The 15,861-nt window shown below is 52.5% G+C and overlaps 2 protein-coding genes across 3 annotated transcripts in view; both read left to right on the forward strand.

Moving 5' to 3' along the window:
• The window catches only part of ice2 (interactor of little elongator complex ELL subunit 2), a 143,589-nt gene extending 141,147 nt beyond the window's left edge, over window positions 1-2,442 (forward strand). For both annotated transcript variants that reach the window (XM_085972086.1, XM_085972085.1), the window contains exon 15: window positions 1,487-2,442. In XM_085972086.1, the coding sequence (XP_085828212.1) occupies window positions 1,487-1,693 (207 nt within the window). In that variant the 3' untranslated portion in view covers window positions 1,694-2,442. The remainder of the gene's footprint in view (window positions 1-1,486) is intronic.
• An 11,956-nt stretch (window positions 2,443-14,398) lies between these two features.
• The window catches only part of LOC147097270 (annexin A2-like), a 59,363-nt gene continuing 57,900 nt past the window's right edge, over window positions 14,399-15,861 (forward strand). The window contains exon 1 of the mRNA XM_085972088.1: window positions 14,399-14,781. The gene's annotated coding sequence lies outside the window, so the exon portion shown is untranslated. The remainder of the gene's footprint in view (window positions 14,782-15,861) is intronic.

Raw genomic sequence — 15,861 nt, forward strand, 5'->3', positions numbered from 1 at the left:
GGGCCGTGGAGGGAGTGGGTGAGGAGCCATGGAGGGAGGGAGGAGGGGACGGGGTGAGGAGCCGTGGAGGGAGGGACGAGGGGACGGGGTGAGGAGCCGTGGAGGGACGGGGTGAGGGGCCGTGGAGGGAGGGGCGAGGGGCCGTGGAGGGAGGGGCGAGGGGCCGTGGAGGGAGGGGCGAGGGGCCGTGGAGGGAGGGGCGAGGGGCCGTGGAGGGAGGGGCGAGGGGCCGTGGAGGGAGGGGCGAGGGGCCGTGGAGGGAGGGAGGAGGGGCGAGGGGCCGTGGAGGGACAGGGTGAGGAGCCGTGGAGGGAGGGAGGAGGGGCGAGGGGCCGTGGAGGGAGGGAGGAGGGGCGAGGGGCCGTGGAGGGAGGGACGAGGGGACGTGGAGGGAGGGAGGGAGGAGGGGCGAGGGGCCGTGGAGGGAGGGAGGGAGGAGGGGCGAGGGGCCGTGGAGGGACAGGGTGAGGAGCCGTGGAGGGAGGGAGGGAGGAGGGGCGAGGGGCCGTGGAGGGAGGGGCGAGGGGCCGTGGAGGGAGGGAGGATGGGTGAGGAGCCGTGGAGGGAGGGGCGAGGGGCCGTGGAGGGAGGGAGGATGGGCGAGGGGCCGTGGAGGGAGGGAGGAGGGGCGAGGGACGGGGTGAGGAGCCGTGGAGGGAGGGGCGAGGGGCCGTGGAGGGAGGGAGGGAGGGGCGAGGGGCCGTGGAGGGACAGGGTGAGGAGCCGTGGAGGGAGGAGGGGCGAGGGGCCGTGGAGGGACGGGGTGAGGGGCCGTGGAGGGAGGGGCGAGGGGCCGTGGAGGGAGGGAGGGAGGAGGGGCGAGGGGCCGTGGAGGGAGGGACGAGGGGCCGTGGAGGGAGGGAGGAGGGGCGAGGGGCCGTGGAGGGAAGGGCGAGGGGCCGTGGAGGGAGGGAGGAGGGGTGAGGGGCCGTGGAGGGAGGGACGAGGGGCCGTGGAGGGAGGGAGGAGGGGCGAGGGGCCGTGGAGGGAAGGGCGAGGGGCCGTGGAGGGAGGGGCGAGGGGCCGTGGAGGGAGGGAGGGAGGAGGGGCGAGGGGCCGTGGAGGGACAGGGTGAGGAGCCATGGAGGGACGTGTAGAGGACCCATGGAGGGAGGGGCATGGGCCCCCCCCCCCCGTCTCCCAGCAATTCTGTCACGCGTGACACGTGGCAGTCAGACGCCCCTGCTGTAACCCTGACTGCTCATGCCATAAATGGCACGCCTGCCTACACGCAGACTGCAAATGTGGGGCCTTTCAGTTGCTGTGTATTGGAACTTTCATGCGTGACGCACACAAAGTTCCATTTTTGTGATCTCCAGGAGCCTGAAGTAGTTAAATATGTCCTGGAATAAAAGTTGATGGCTCTCCGTGTTAGACTGACTGAAAGGGGAGAGAAGGCCCGTCTACGATTGTTTAAAACAACGCAATATTCTGCAAGAACTGCGCCCTGGGTTGTGATAAAATTCGTCTGGTTTTACATTTCCAGGTGGGCGTGGCCAAAGCAAACCAAGGCATTCCTGCCCGAGGAAGGGCGGTTACCATGGAACCGAGGAGCGGTCCCCCACCCGCCCAGCACAGTGCAGCCAATCGGGTGGCACCAAAGAAAAAGAATAAAGGAAAGAGAGCGAGTCGACTAAAGAGGTGGAGAGAGAAGCAGAAACTGCGGAAGGCACAATGTGCACAGGGGCAGTGAGTGCGGGGGCGCGAGTCGGTGCCAGGGCTGTTTGTTAATCACCCTGCCCTCGCAGTGGGGAAAGGCAGCCCATGGCCCTTCCTGTTTTCAAAGGCATGTGGCCGAGGCCAAGCCTAGCTCGGCCTTCCACCGGAAAGATGGTAATCGGAGGGAAGCGTCGGAGGGCCAATCTTTGAGCAGTGGCAACACCGACACACCAAGGCCCTGCTGTGAATGTGCAGCACACATTTTGGCCCCAGATTCTCCTTATCCTTAGGAGAAACAAACACCGATTTCAGAACACAGCCTTGTGTCTGTTCTGGCAGCTGCTTCTAAGGGGCTGGCACTGTAGATACGACAAGCCAATTCGAGAGCTTGGACACAGCTTCAATGAGGATGGCACTTTTTTTTCCACACAAAACTAAAAGTTCAAAGTGCTCGTCGCCCTCGAAAGGTTTGACTTTTTCTTCTTGAATGGGACACAATATAAGTCATCCCAGAAGTATTTCCTTTTGCGAAACGCTGTTCATTTTAAAAATGATTCATTTTGAGATGTGGTTGTAATGACCGAGTTCTGAGCATGACTCAGTCGCTGGTCATTCAGGGTGCAGCCTCTGGACTCGTTTCAGAAACAAAAGGTTTTTTTCAAGTCACTGCACATCCCGACTTTACATGTTACATCGACACTGCAAAGCAGGGGCTGCTCAGCTCCTGTTTAATACGTTTGTTCATCTATTTTTAATAAAAGCCATAACTTGGGGCAAAAGCCATTCTGTTGTGTTTTTTGTGTCCCTCGTTACCGATGCTGGAACACTCGTTGAAACTGAAGGTCAACACAGAATGGGGCCTCCCAGTAAGTCAGAGACACAGCCTGAGTAAAAGGTTCCTTCATCAAACACTTACACACCATCCCAGGAAATGAACTCGCATTCCTCAATTCAGTGCAATGGGCAGGCTATATAAAATGATGACGGGGTTAAAACGAGCAGGTGATCTGGGCCGGTGAGTGCTTTGCGATCCCCAGTTATTCCTGGTAGTGGGTTATTTACTCAACCCGGAGCTGACCTTCAAAGGCCACATTGGTTCCAGCACTGGGACTGCTAACTTCCACCTGCCCCAGCTCAGCCCCTCGCCCCTTTGCCCATATTTGACCTGATGCCATGAAACCTTGGGGTCCGGAGTCACTGTTGAGGAGTCCCAGGGCCGCCACCTCTGGTGGGTCTGCCCTGCCGGTGGGATGGTGATGGAAGAGTCTGGGACATTGGCTGAAAGGTAAGATTTTGTGAGTGTGATTTTTGTGACTAGTCTTTGGGTCAGCTCTCCCAACAGAGGGCAGTTAAGAGTCAACCACATTGTGGTCTGGAGTCACATATAGGCCAGACCGGATAAGGATGGCAGATTTCCTTCCCTAAGGCCATCTTAGACTGGGTATTATGTAATGAGAAAGGATTAATTAGCAATCTTTTTGTGCGAGGCTCCTTGGGGAGGAGCAATCATAATATGATAGAATTCTTCATTAAGATGGAGAGTGAAGTAGTTGACTCAGAGACTAGGATCCTGAATTTAAATAAAGGAAACTACGATGGTATGAGGCATGAGGTGGCTAGGATGGATTGGGGAATGTTACTTAAAGGATTGACGGTGGATAGGCAATGGCAAACATTTAAAGATCGCATGGATGAACTACAGAATTTGTTCATCCCAGTTTGGCATAAAAATAAAACAAAAAAAGTTACTCAACCGTGGCTAACGAGGGAAATTAGGGATAGCATAAGATCCAAGAAGAGGACATATAATTTGGCCAGAAAAAGCAGCAAACCTGAGGATTGGGAGCAGTTTAGGATTCAGCAAAGGAGGACAAAGGGATTAATTAAGAGGGGGTAAATAGATGATGAGAGTAAGCTTGCAGGAAACATAAAAACTGACTAAAAGCTTCTATAGATATGTGAAAAGAAAAAGATTGGTGAAGTCAAGCATAGGTCCCTTGCAGTCAGAATCAGGGGAATTTATAATGGGGAACAAAGAAATGGCAGACCAATTAGATACATACTTTGGTTCTGTCTTCACAAAGGAGGACACAAATAACCTCCCAGAGATGTTGGGGAACATAGGGTCTAATGAGAGGGAGGAATTGAATGAAATCAGTATTTGTAGGGAAATGGTGTTGGGGAAATTGACGGGATTGAAGGCCGATAAATCCCCAGGGCCTGATAATCTACATCCTAGAGATGCTTAAGGAAGTGGCCCTAGAAATAGTAGATGCATTGCTGGTCATCTTCCAAAATTCTATAGGCTCTGGAACAGTTCCCATGGATTGGAAGATAGCTAATGTAACCCCACTATTTAAAAAAGGTGGTAGAGAGAAAATGGGGAATTACAGACCGGTAAGCCTGACATCGGTAGTGGGGAGAGTCCATTATAAAAGATGTAATAGCAGAGCACTTGGAAAACAGTGACAGGATCGGACAAAGTTATCATGGATTTACAAAAGGTAACTCATGCTTGACTAACCTACTGGAATTTTTTGAGGATGTAACTGGTAGAATAGATATGGGAGAACCAGTGGATGTGGTGTATTTGGACTTTCAGAAGGCTTTCGATAAGGTCCCGCATGAGAGATTAGCGTGCAAAGTTAAAGCACATGGGATTGGGGGTAAGGTACTGACTTGGATAGAGAACTGGTTGGCAGACATGAAGCAAAGAGTTGGAATAAACGGGTCATTTTCCAAGTGGCAGGCAGTGACTAGTGGGGTACCGCAGGGATCGGTGCTAGGACCCCAGCTATTCACAATATATATTAATGATCTAGACGAGGGAACTAGATGTAATATCTCCAAGTTTGCAGATTACATAAAGCTGGGTGGGCGTGTGTGCTGTGAGGAGGATGCAGAGAAACTCCAGTATGATTTGGACAGGTTGGGTGATTGGGCAGATCATGGCAGATGCAGTATAATGTGGATAAATGCGGGGTTATCCACTTCGGTGGCAAAAACAGGAAGACCGATTGTTATCTGAATGGCAATAGATTGGGAAAAGGGGAAGTGCAACGAGACCTGGGTGTCCTTGTGTACCAGTCGCTGAAGGTAAGCGTGCAGGTGCAGCAGGCGCTTAGGAAGGCAAATGGTATGTTGGCCTTCATAGTGAGAGGATTCGAGTACAGGACCAAGGTTGTCTGGCTGAGACCACACCTTGAATATTGTGTGCAGTTTTGGTCGCCTTATCTGAGGAAGGATGTTCTTGCCATGGAGAGAGTGCAGCGAAGATTCACCAGACTGATATCTGGGATGGCAGGAATGACATATGAGGAGAGATTGGGCCGATTGGGCTTATATTCGCTAGAGTTTAGAAGAATGAGAGGGGATCTCATAGAAACGTATAAAATTATAACAGGACTAGACGCAGGAAGGATGTTCCCGATGGCGGGGGAGTCCAGAACCAGGGGTCACAGTCTAAGGATAAGGGGTAAGCCATTTAGGACAGAGATGAGGAGAAATTTCTTCACCCAGAGAGTGGTGAACTTGTGGAATTCTCTACCACAGAAGGCAGTTGAGGCCAATTCATTAAATATATTCAAGAGGGAGTTGGATATATTTCTTAAGGCTAAAGGGATCAAGGGATATGGGGAGAAAGCAGGGACTGAATTTGGATGATCAGCCATGATCTCATTAAATGGCGGAACAGGCTCAAGGGGCCGAATAGCCGACTCCTCTCTTTGTTTAAAGGACATTAGTGAACCAGATGGATCTTTACGACAATGGTCGTCAATACTGATACTAACTATTTTATTCCAGATCTGGTGGGATTTGAACTCATATCTCCGGATCATTAGTGCAGGCCTCTGAATTATTACTCCAGTAACATTACCACTATGCTACCGTATCCTATAGAAGCTCGACACCATCCAGCACAAAGCTGCCCGCTTGATTGGCACCCCATCCACCACCTTAAACATTCACTCCCTCCACCACCGGTGCACCGTGGCTGCAGTGTGTACCATCTACAAGATGCACTGCAGCAACTCGCCAAGGCTTCTTCGACAGCACCTCCCAAACCTGCGACCTCTACCACCTAGAAGGACAAGGGCAGCAGGCGCATGGGAACACCACCACCTCCAAGTTCCCTCCAAGTCACACACCATCCTGACTTGGAAATATATCGGCTGATCCCTCATCATCGCTGGGTCAAAATCCTGGAACTCCCTCCCTAACGGCATTGTAGGAGTACCTTCACCACATGGACTGCAGCGGCTCACCACCACCTTCTTGAGGGCAATTAGGGATGGGCAATAAATGCTGGCCTTGCCAGCGACGCCCACATCCCATGAATGCATTAAAAAAAATCAGCCCCTCTGCTGCTTAAATCCTTATCCATTTCTGAAACTATTTTAAAAGGGAACATAATTGGTGGCCCGATAGAACGCGGAGGGTAGTTGCACAGAGATTGACATCACCCTGGGTGAAAGTTACCAGCGGTGCCCCACAGGGATCTATTTTGGGACCTCTTTTGTTTAATAGATTTATAAATGATCTGGAACTCGAAGTCACAAGCACGGTGGCTAAATTTGCATTCGCCACAAAGCTGATGAAAGTGGTCGACTCCAAAGCTGAACAGGATAAGCTACAGGAGGTTTTGAATATATTTGAATGTAGAGAAGTGCAAAGTGCTTCAGATGGGGACAAAAAAATCCAGGGACGATTACTTCAATGGAAAGAAGATAATGTGCACGGAAGATGAAGGCGATCTGGGGATTCTGATTGACAATAAATTGAAGCTATCAAAACATCAGCAAAATGATGGAAGGTGTCGTCGACAGTGCTATCAAGCAGCACTTACTCACCAATAACCTGCTCACTGATGCTCAGTTTGGGTTCCGCCAAGACCACTCGTCTCCTGACCTCATTACAGCCTTGGTCCAAAGCTGGACAAAGGAGCTGAATTCCAGAGGTGAGGTGAGAGTGACTGCCCTTGACATCAAGGCAGCATTTGACCGAGTCTGGCATCAAGGAGCCCCAGTAAAATTGAAGTCAGTGGGAATCGGGGAAAACTCCACTGGCTGGAGTCATACCTAGCACAAAGGAAGATGGTTGTGGTTGTTGGAGGCCAATCATCTCAGCCCCAGGACATCACCACAGGAGTTCCTCAGGGTAGTGTCCTAGGCCCAACCATCTTCAGCTGCTTCATCAATGACCTTCCCTCCAACATAAGGTCAGAATTAGCTGGGTTCTCACAGGTGCAATTGGCGGAACAGATCCGACACTCAAAGCCCCATATGACAAACCCCTCAACTTTATTTAGGAAAGTCTCATTCTCTTAATGTGCAGCTAGTGTGTGATGACAATCACCTTATCTTGGACATCGATACCAGATATCCAGGAAGCGCTATGATGTTTTCATCATGTATCAGTCCACCACACCTGTCCTCATGAATCGAAGCCGTGAAGCAGGATGGTTGAATAGTGATCAGGGCCTTTCCCCGGTGTCATGGCATACCACGTTGCTGTTTGTGGGAGCTTGCTGTGCGCAAATTGGCTGTCACGTCTCCTATATTACAACAGTGACGACACTTCAAAAATACTTCATTGGCTGTAAAGCACTTTAGGACATCCTGAGGTGGTGAAAGATGCTATAGAGATGCAAATACTTTGTTGGATAAACCTGGTGGAATTTTTACAACACAGCGACTCTCCAGCACCATTGTAGATTGCTGCAATCCACATCATATGAAATGAAGAAAGGTTTACTGCTTCCGGAAATTGATGACGAGGGCGTGGAGGGAGGGGGTGTGGGACAGGGTATCCAGAGAAAGGAGGCCGATGTGATCGGGGCCAGTGACTGGATGGCGGGGTCGATGACCGGGGTCAGTGATTGGATGGCGGGGTGGTGATTGGGGGTCAGTGATTGGATGTCGGTGATCGGGGTCAGTGATTGGATGTCGGGTCGGTGATTGGGTCAGTGATTGGATGTCGGGGTCGGTGATTGGGGATCAGTGATTGGATGTCGGGGTCAGTGATTGGGGGTCAATGATTGGATGTCGGGGTCAGTGATTGGGGGTCAGTGATTGGATGTTGGGGTCAGTGATTGGGGGTCAGTCATTGGATGTCGGGGTCGGTGATCGGGGTCAGTGATTGGATGTCGGGTCGGTGATTGGGGATCAGTGATTGGATGTCGGGGTCGGTGATTGGGGATCAGTGATTGGATGTCGGGGTCAGTGATTGGGGGTCAATGATTGGATGTCGGGGTCAGTGATTGGGGGTCAGTGATTGGATGTCAGGGTCAGTGATTGGGGGTCAGTGATTGGATGTCGGGGTCGGTGATTGGGGTCAGTGATTGGATGTCGGTGTCAGTGATTGGGGATCAGTGATTGGATGTCGGTGATCGGGGGTCAGTGATTGGATGTCGGGGTCGCGATCGGGGGTCAGTGATTGGATGTCGGTGATCGGGGTTCAGTGATTGGATGTCGGGTTGGTGATCGGGGTTTAGCCACTTCTCCCTCTCCATGGAGGACGACACTCTCCCTCTCTCCCACGCGTAAGGCCCTCATTTCCGCTCGAGCTGAGTGCTGCACCCAGTGACAGCCCATCTGACTGAATAGTTCTTGGTGAGCAGGTGCCTCTGTGCAGACGCCTGTGCCAGGGAGACGCCGTGACCCTGTTGGTGAGATGAGGCTCTGATTCTGGCAGCAGCTTCCCAGTGCAAGGGCCAGGGTGGTCATCCTGGGGCCAGAGTGGCCATCACCGTAATTAGTCTCCTCCTGTAAGGCACCTCCTACGACGTGAAGCACAGAAGAGCTTGTGTCCCTGGGAGCACAGGCATGTTCCCCGTAGAGAGATAGTTGCTGAGTGTGAGGGTGTTTTCGTTCTTCGAGAAGCCGTGTAAAGTTGAGGTATGCTGAGCATTTCCCCCCTCACCTCCAGCTTGCCCTCATCCACAGGTCCCAATACCCAGGACAGGCAACACCTCTTCCCATGCACTCTGCGTTCTGCACGCTGCTCCTCCCCCACTTGGATTCCATTGACCCTGATTGCAGGCCACCTTTGCCTTTGGCGGGAGAGAAGACAATGTTAGGATGGTCACTGCCTCTGCCATCTCTCTCCAAACAGCTCGCTCCACTCTCTATCAGGGCCTCCTGCCCAAATTTGCAGACGACACAAAGCTGGGTGGGAGGGTAAGCTGTGAGGAGGATGTCGTGAAACTCCAGTACGATTTGGACAGATTGGGTGATTGGGCAGAAACATGGCAAATGCACTATAATGTGGATAAATGTGAGGTTATCCACTTTGGTGGCAAAAACAGGAAGGCAGATTATTATTTGAATGGCAATAGATTGGGAGAAGGGGAAGTACAAAGAGACCTGGGTGTTCTTGTGCACCAGTCGCTGAAGGTAAGCATGCAGGTGCAGCAGGCGGTTAAGAAGGCAAATGGTATGTTGGCCTTCGTAGCAAGAGGGTTCGAGTACAGGAACAAGGATGTCTTGTTACAGTTGTACAGGGCCTTGGTGAGACCGCACCTTGAGTATTGTGTGCAGTTTTGGTCGCCTTATCTGAGGAAGGACGTTCTTGCCGTGGAAGGAGTGCAGCGAAGATTCACCAGGCTGATACCTGGGATGGCAGGAATGACGTACGAGGAGAGATTGTGTCGATTGGGCTTATACTCACTGGAGTTTAGAAGATTGAGAGGGGATTGCATCGAAACCTATAAAATTCTGTCAGGCCTGGACAGACTAGATGCAGGAAGGATGTTTATGATGGCCGGGGAGTCCAGAACCAGGGGTCATAGGATAAGGGGTAAGCCATTTAGGACTGAAATGAGGAGGAATTTCTTCACCCAGAGAGTGGTGAACCTGTGGAATTCTCTGCCACAGAGGGCGGTGGAGGCCAGTTCATTAAATATATTCAAAAAAGAGTTGGATATATTTCTTAAGGCTAAAGGGATCAAGGGATATGGGGAGAAGGCAGGGACAGGGTACTGAATTTGGATGATCAGCCATGATCTCATTGAATGGCGGAGCAGGCTCGAAGGGCCGAATGGCCGACTCCTGCTCCTATCTTCTATGTTTCTATGTAACCTAACAATCATACTTAACTGGCCCTGACGCCTGCCAAAAGGACCTCCAGGGACACACCCGAGAATCTGGGAGCCCTGCCAGCAATTGGTTCATTCATTCTGCAGATTGTGGAGATGGGTTGGTATTTCTGGTAATAAAATTGTTTGCACATTGCTATTCAAGAAAGGAGGGAGAGATCACAGAATCACAGAAACCCCACAGTGCAGATAGAGGCCATTTCAGCCCATCGAGCCTGCACCAACACATATCCCACCCGATCCCCGTAACGCCTGCACCAACACATATCCCACCCAATCCCCGTAACCCCTACACCAACACATATCCCACCCTATCCCCACGTATTTAATCCCCCTAACACTAAGGGTCAATTTATCATAGCCAATCAACCTAACCCGCACATCTTTGGACTGTGGGAGGAAACCAGAGCACCCGGAGGAAACCCACGCAAACACGGGGAGAATGTGCAAACTCCACACAGACAGTCGCCCGAGGCCGGATTTGAACCCGGGTCCCTGGCGCTGTGAGGCAACAGTGCTAACCACTATGCCACCGTGCTGCCAGATGCTGGAATCCATTATTAAGGAAGTGGTAACAGGGCACGTAGAAAATCATAATATGATGAGGCAGAGTCAACGTGGTTTTATGAAAGGGAAAATCGTGTTTTAACAAATTTATTAGAGTTTTTTGAGGATGTAACTTGCATTGTAGATAAGGGGCAACCAGTGGATGTCGTGTATTTGAATTTCAAAAAAGGCATTCGATAAGCTGCTATGCAAGATAAGGGCTCATGGGGTTGGGGGTAATATATTAGCATGGATAGAGGATTGGTTAACGGACAGAAAATAGAGAGTCGGGATAAACGAGTCATTTTCCAGTTGGCAGGCTGTAACTAGTGGGGCACCACAAGGATCAGTGCCGGGGCCTCAGCTATTTACAATCTATATTAATGACCTAGATGAAGGGACCGAGTGTAATGTATCCAAGTTTGCTGACGATGCAAAGCTAGGTGGGACAGTAAGCTATGAACAGGGCACAAAGAGGCTGCAAAGGGATATACACAGGTTAAATAAGACGGCAGATGGAGTATAATCTGAGGTTATTCACTTTGGTAGGAAGAATAGAAAAACAGAATCTTTTTGAAATGGTGAGAAACTATTAAATGTTGGTGTTCAGAGAGATTTAGGTGTCCTCGTACAGGAAACACAGAGAGTCAGCGTGCAGGAACAGCAAGCAAATAGGAGGGCAAATGGCACTGTCCCCTCCCCAGTTCACAGGCACTGTCCCCTCCCCAGTTCACTGGCAGTGTCCCTTCCCCCAGTTCACTGGCACTGTCCCCTCCCCCAGTTCACAGGCACTGTCCCCTCCCCAGTTCACTGGCAGTGTCCCTTCCCCCAGTTCACTGGCAGTGTCCCCCTCCCCCAGTTCACTGGCAGTGTCCCTTCCCCCAGTTCACTGGCACTGTCCCCTCCCCAGTTCACCGGCACTGTCCCCCTCCCCAGTTCACCGGCACTGTCCCCTCCCCAGTTCACCAGCACTGTCCCCCTCCCCCAGTTCACTGGCAGTGTCCCCTCCCCCAGTTCACTGGCAGTGTCCCCTCCCCCAGTTCACTGGCACTGTCCCCTCCCCAGTTCACCGGCACTGTCCCCTCCCCAGTTCACCGGCACTGTCCCCCTCCCCCAGTTCACTGGCAGTGTCCCCTCCCCCAGTTCACCGGCACTGTCCCCCTCCCCCAGTTCACTGGCAGTGTCCCCTCCCCCAGTTCACTGGCAGTGTCCCCCTCCCCCAGTTCACTGGCAGTGTCACCTCCCCCAGTTCACTGGCACTGTCCCCTCCCCAGTTCACTGGCAGTGTCCCCTCCCCCAGTTCACCAGCAGTGTCCCCTCCCCCAGTTCACTGGCACTGTCCCCTCCCCCAGTTCACCGGCACTGTCCCCCTCCCCCAGTTCACTGGCAGTGTCCCCCTTCCGCCAGTTCACTGGCAGTGTCCCCTCCCCCAGTTCACTGGCAGTGTCCCCCTTCCGCCAGTTCACTGGCAGTGTCCCCTCCCCCAATTCAATGGCAGTGTCCCCTCCCCCAGTTCACTGGCACTGTCCCCTCCCCCAGTTTACTGGCAGTGTCCCCCTCCCCCAGTTCACAGGCAATGTCCCCTCCCCCAGTTCATTGGCACTGTCCCCTTACCCCAGTTCACTGGCAGTGTCCCCTCCCCCAGTTCAATGGCAGTGTCCCCTCCCCCAGTTCACTGGCACTGTCCCCTCCCCCAGTTTACTGGCAGTGTCCCCCTCCCCCAGTTCACAGGCAATGTCCCCTCCCCCAGTTCACTGGCACTGTCCCCTTACCCCAGTTCACTGGCAGTGTCCCCTCCCCTAGTTTACTGGCAGTGTCCCCTCCCCCAGTTCACTGGCACTGTCCCCTCCCCCAGTTTACTGGCAGTGTCCCCTCCCCCAGTTCACAGGCAATGTCCCCTCCCCCAGTTCACTGGCAGTGTCACCCATCCCCCAGTTCACTGGCACTGCCCACCTCCCCCAGTTCACTGGCAGTGTCCCCTCCCCCAGTTCACTGGCACTGCCCCCTCCCCCAGTTCACTGGCACTGTCCCCTCCCCCAGTTCACTGCCAGTGTCCCCTCCCCCAGTTCACTGGCAGTGTCCCCTCCCCCATTTCACTGGCACTGTCCCCCCCTCCCCCAGTTCACAGGCAATGTCCCCTCCCCCAGTTCACTGGCAGTGTCACCCATCCCCCAGTTCACTGGCACTGTCCCCCCTCCCACAGTTCACTGGCAGTGTCCCCTCCCCCAGTACACTGGCACTGTCCCCCTCCCCCAGTTCATTGCAATGTCCCCGCCCCCAGTTCACTGCCAGTGTCCCCTCCCCCAGTTCACTGGCAGTGTCCCCTCCCCCATTTCACTGGCACTGTCCCCTCCTCCCCCAGTTCACTGGCACTGTCCCCCCTCCCCCAGTTCACTGCCAATGTTCCCTCCCCCAGTTTGCTGGCAGTGTCCCCTCCCCCAGTTCACTGGCAGTGTCCCCCCTCCCCCAGTTCACTGACAGTGTTCCCTCCCCCAGTTCACTGGCAGTGTCCCCCCCTCCCCCAGTTCACTGGCAGTGTTCCCTCCCCCAGTTCACTGGCAGTGTTTCCCCCCTCCCCAGTTCACTGGCAGTGTTTCCCCCCTCCCCAGTTCACTGGCAGTGTTTCCCCCTCCCCAGTTCACTGGCAGTATTTCCCCTCCCCAGTTCACTGGCAGTGTTTCCCCCTCTCCCCAGTTCACTGGCAGTGTTTCCCCCTCTCCCCAGTTCACTGGCAGTGTTTCCCCCTCCCCCAGTTCACTGGCAGTGTTTCCCCCTCCCCAGTTCACTGGCAGTATTTCCCCTCCCCAGTTCACTGGCAGTGTTTCCCCTTCTCCCCAGTTCACTGGCAGTGTTTCCCCCTCTCCCCAGTTCACTGGCAGTGTTTCCCCCTCTCCCCAGTTCACTGGCAGTGTTTCCCCCTCCCCCAGTTCACTGGCAGTGTTTCCCCCTCTCCGCAGTTCACTGGCAGTGTTTCCCCCTCTCCCCAGTTCACTGGCAGTGTTTCCCCCTCTCCCCAGTTCACTGGCAGTGTTTCCCCCTCTCCCCAGTTCACTGGCAGTGTTTCCCCCTCTCCCCAGTTCACTGGCAGTGTTTCCCCCTCCCCCAGTTCACTGGCAGTATTTCCCCTCCCCAGTTCACTGGCAGTGTTTCCCCCTCTCCCCAGTTCACTGGCAGTGTTTCCCCCTCTCCCCAGTTCACTGGCAGTGTTCCCCCCTCCCCAGTTCACTGGCAGTGTTTCCCCCTCCCCAGTTCACTGGCAGTGTTTCCCCCTCTCCCCAGTTCACTGGCAGTGTTTCCCCATCCCCAGTTCACTGGCAGTGTTTCCCCCTCCCCAGTTCACTGGCAGTGTTTCCCCCCTCCCCAGTTCACTGGCAGTATTTCCCCTCCCCAGTTCACTGGCAGTGTCCTCCCCTCCCCCAGTCACTGGCTCTGTTCTCCCTCTGGCTGTGATTTGCCAGTGGCCCTGTGATTTGCAGCTTATGATGCAGAGAACGAGATATCTGCCCCACTCGGGTGTAACGACTCTTCACAATGCGTGTACTGGGAAAAAATGAAATTAAAAAATCTTAATCACTAAAGGGAATCTAAAGGTGTATTGGATAGGGGTGTTGTGCATTTCACGTTACTGGGGATTCCGAGTGTGCAGATACATTGCTAACAGTATTTAAATATCTGTACAGTATTTCTTTAAATGCTAACTTACTCCTTATAACAGGGCCCCACATTAAAGCTCCCAGTCTCAGCTAAGACAAGCCTTTAGCTTCAAACTTAGCCAGTCTGACTTTCACAGTTATGTACGGACTAAAGAAACTAAGTCAGTCAGCCTTGTTATCCTGGTTGTTACAGGAAAGTAGGTCAAATTATCTGATGATAAATCAGGCATAGCTTGAACGTTTTAGGATCTGAAGATGGAGGCTGTGATTGCACACTGACTGCTGTATGGAGAGGCAGTGGGAGAGCAGCTTCCTCCCTCTGCCTGAGGTTGTGCTGCTGTGGTTTTTCAGGGAGGGCTGTTTGGCGTGCGGACTCTCTGAGGAACACTGCGAGCAGCCTAGCTCCTACAGTGAGTCTCTGGGAGAAAATGGCACACGTTTGGAAATGGGCGGGGAAATCAGCAACAAATGTATAAAATGCAAGAGGAATGTGCCCCTTAACCAGCCTTAGAGCGCAGTTTCAAATTCAGAAATACCAACTTCAAATCCACAATAGCAGAATAGTTTGTATTTTGGGGGCTATTTTTTCCCACCTTTGGGAAGGAGGATTGAGGCGACCTTTAGTTTCGGGTTCAGTCATTCTGCTGGTTTAAGAATCATACTTTCGATAGGAAATGATGGAGTGGATTTGTTGCTCTGCTGGGTGAGGGGTGGGGAAATCAGTGACTGTTGATGTGGCCACAGTCAGCTGGTGTTTAAAAACCACACCCTGGAGCCAGAGTGAACTTCGGAGCCCAGTTCGTCTCTATTCAGCGGCTGAGGAGTCAGGTGAGTGTGGAATTCTGGCCCTTGTTACAAATAGAATACAGGTCGTGGGAATTAAGCAACATTATTACATCAGCATTTATTGATTTACGGCCTGAAGGAGTGAATTTTCAAAGTGTGTAAACCTGAGTGTGTAATTATCTCAAACTTTTAAGTTGCAGTGTCTGATCAGATAAAAACGTAAAAGCCAATCTGAAATGTAACAGGTTGTGCTTTATTCTTGTGAAATCTAAGATATAATAATGTGTGACTAAAAGAAACTAATGAACGCCACACCCTCTAGGGCAGCCCTGGATTAGTGCCAGTGCTTCGCAACGTGGAGACATACAGCGACCAGCCAGAGTTTAAGTAACCGGGTTTGTGTGTCAGTGACTATAAGATCCCCCCATAGTTCACAGAACCGAGAGCCTGTTGTCTGCAGTAAGGTCTTCTCAACTACCGTAAGGGAGATGGGTGGAGCGAGAATAGTTGTCGGACTGTTACAAACTTTCCCGTGCACCGTGCCTCAGGGAGAACTTCATTCCGTGTATCTTACAGCAGTCGGATGCAGCACAACTTGTTATCTATATAACACCTTCGGCGTCGAAAAATGCGATCAAGGCGGCTTCACAGAGGTGCAATTTAATAGAGGGAGGCTTAGCCAGAGGGAGATAATAGGAGGGGTAACCAAGAACTTAGTCAAAGAGGTGGGTTTTCAGGAAGGTCTTAAAGGAGGGGAGGGAAGTGGCGGGGTTTCGGAGCATGGCTCTCAGCAGCTGACACTGGGTGAAGGGACTGGGAGTTGCACAAGAGGCCTGAGGAGATCAGAGCAGTGCAGAGTTCTGGGACGGGGTGGATTGTAGGGCTGGAGGAGGTTACAGAGAGTGAGCATTTTAAATTTAAGGTGTTGGGGGGACCGGGAAAGAAGACTTGCATTTATATAGCGCCTGTCACAACCTCTAGACGTCCCAAAGCGCTTTACAGCCAATGACGTATTTTTGAAGTGTGGTCACTGTTGTAATGTAGGAAACATGGCAGCCAATTGCGCACAGCAAGCTCCCACACACAGCAAATGTGATAATGACCGGATAATCTGATTTTGTG

Source organism: Somniosus microcephalus, chromosome 32 (genome assembly GCF_052327205.1).
Source record: "Somniosus microcephalus isolate GS21.2 chromosome 32, FLI_Smic_1.0, whole genome shotgun sequence".
In the NCBI taxonomy this organism is placed as follows: domain Eukaryota; kingdom Metazoa; phylum Chordata; class Chondrichthyes; order Squaliformes; family Somniosidae; genus Somniosus; species Somniosus microcephalus.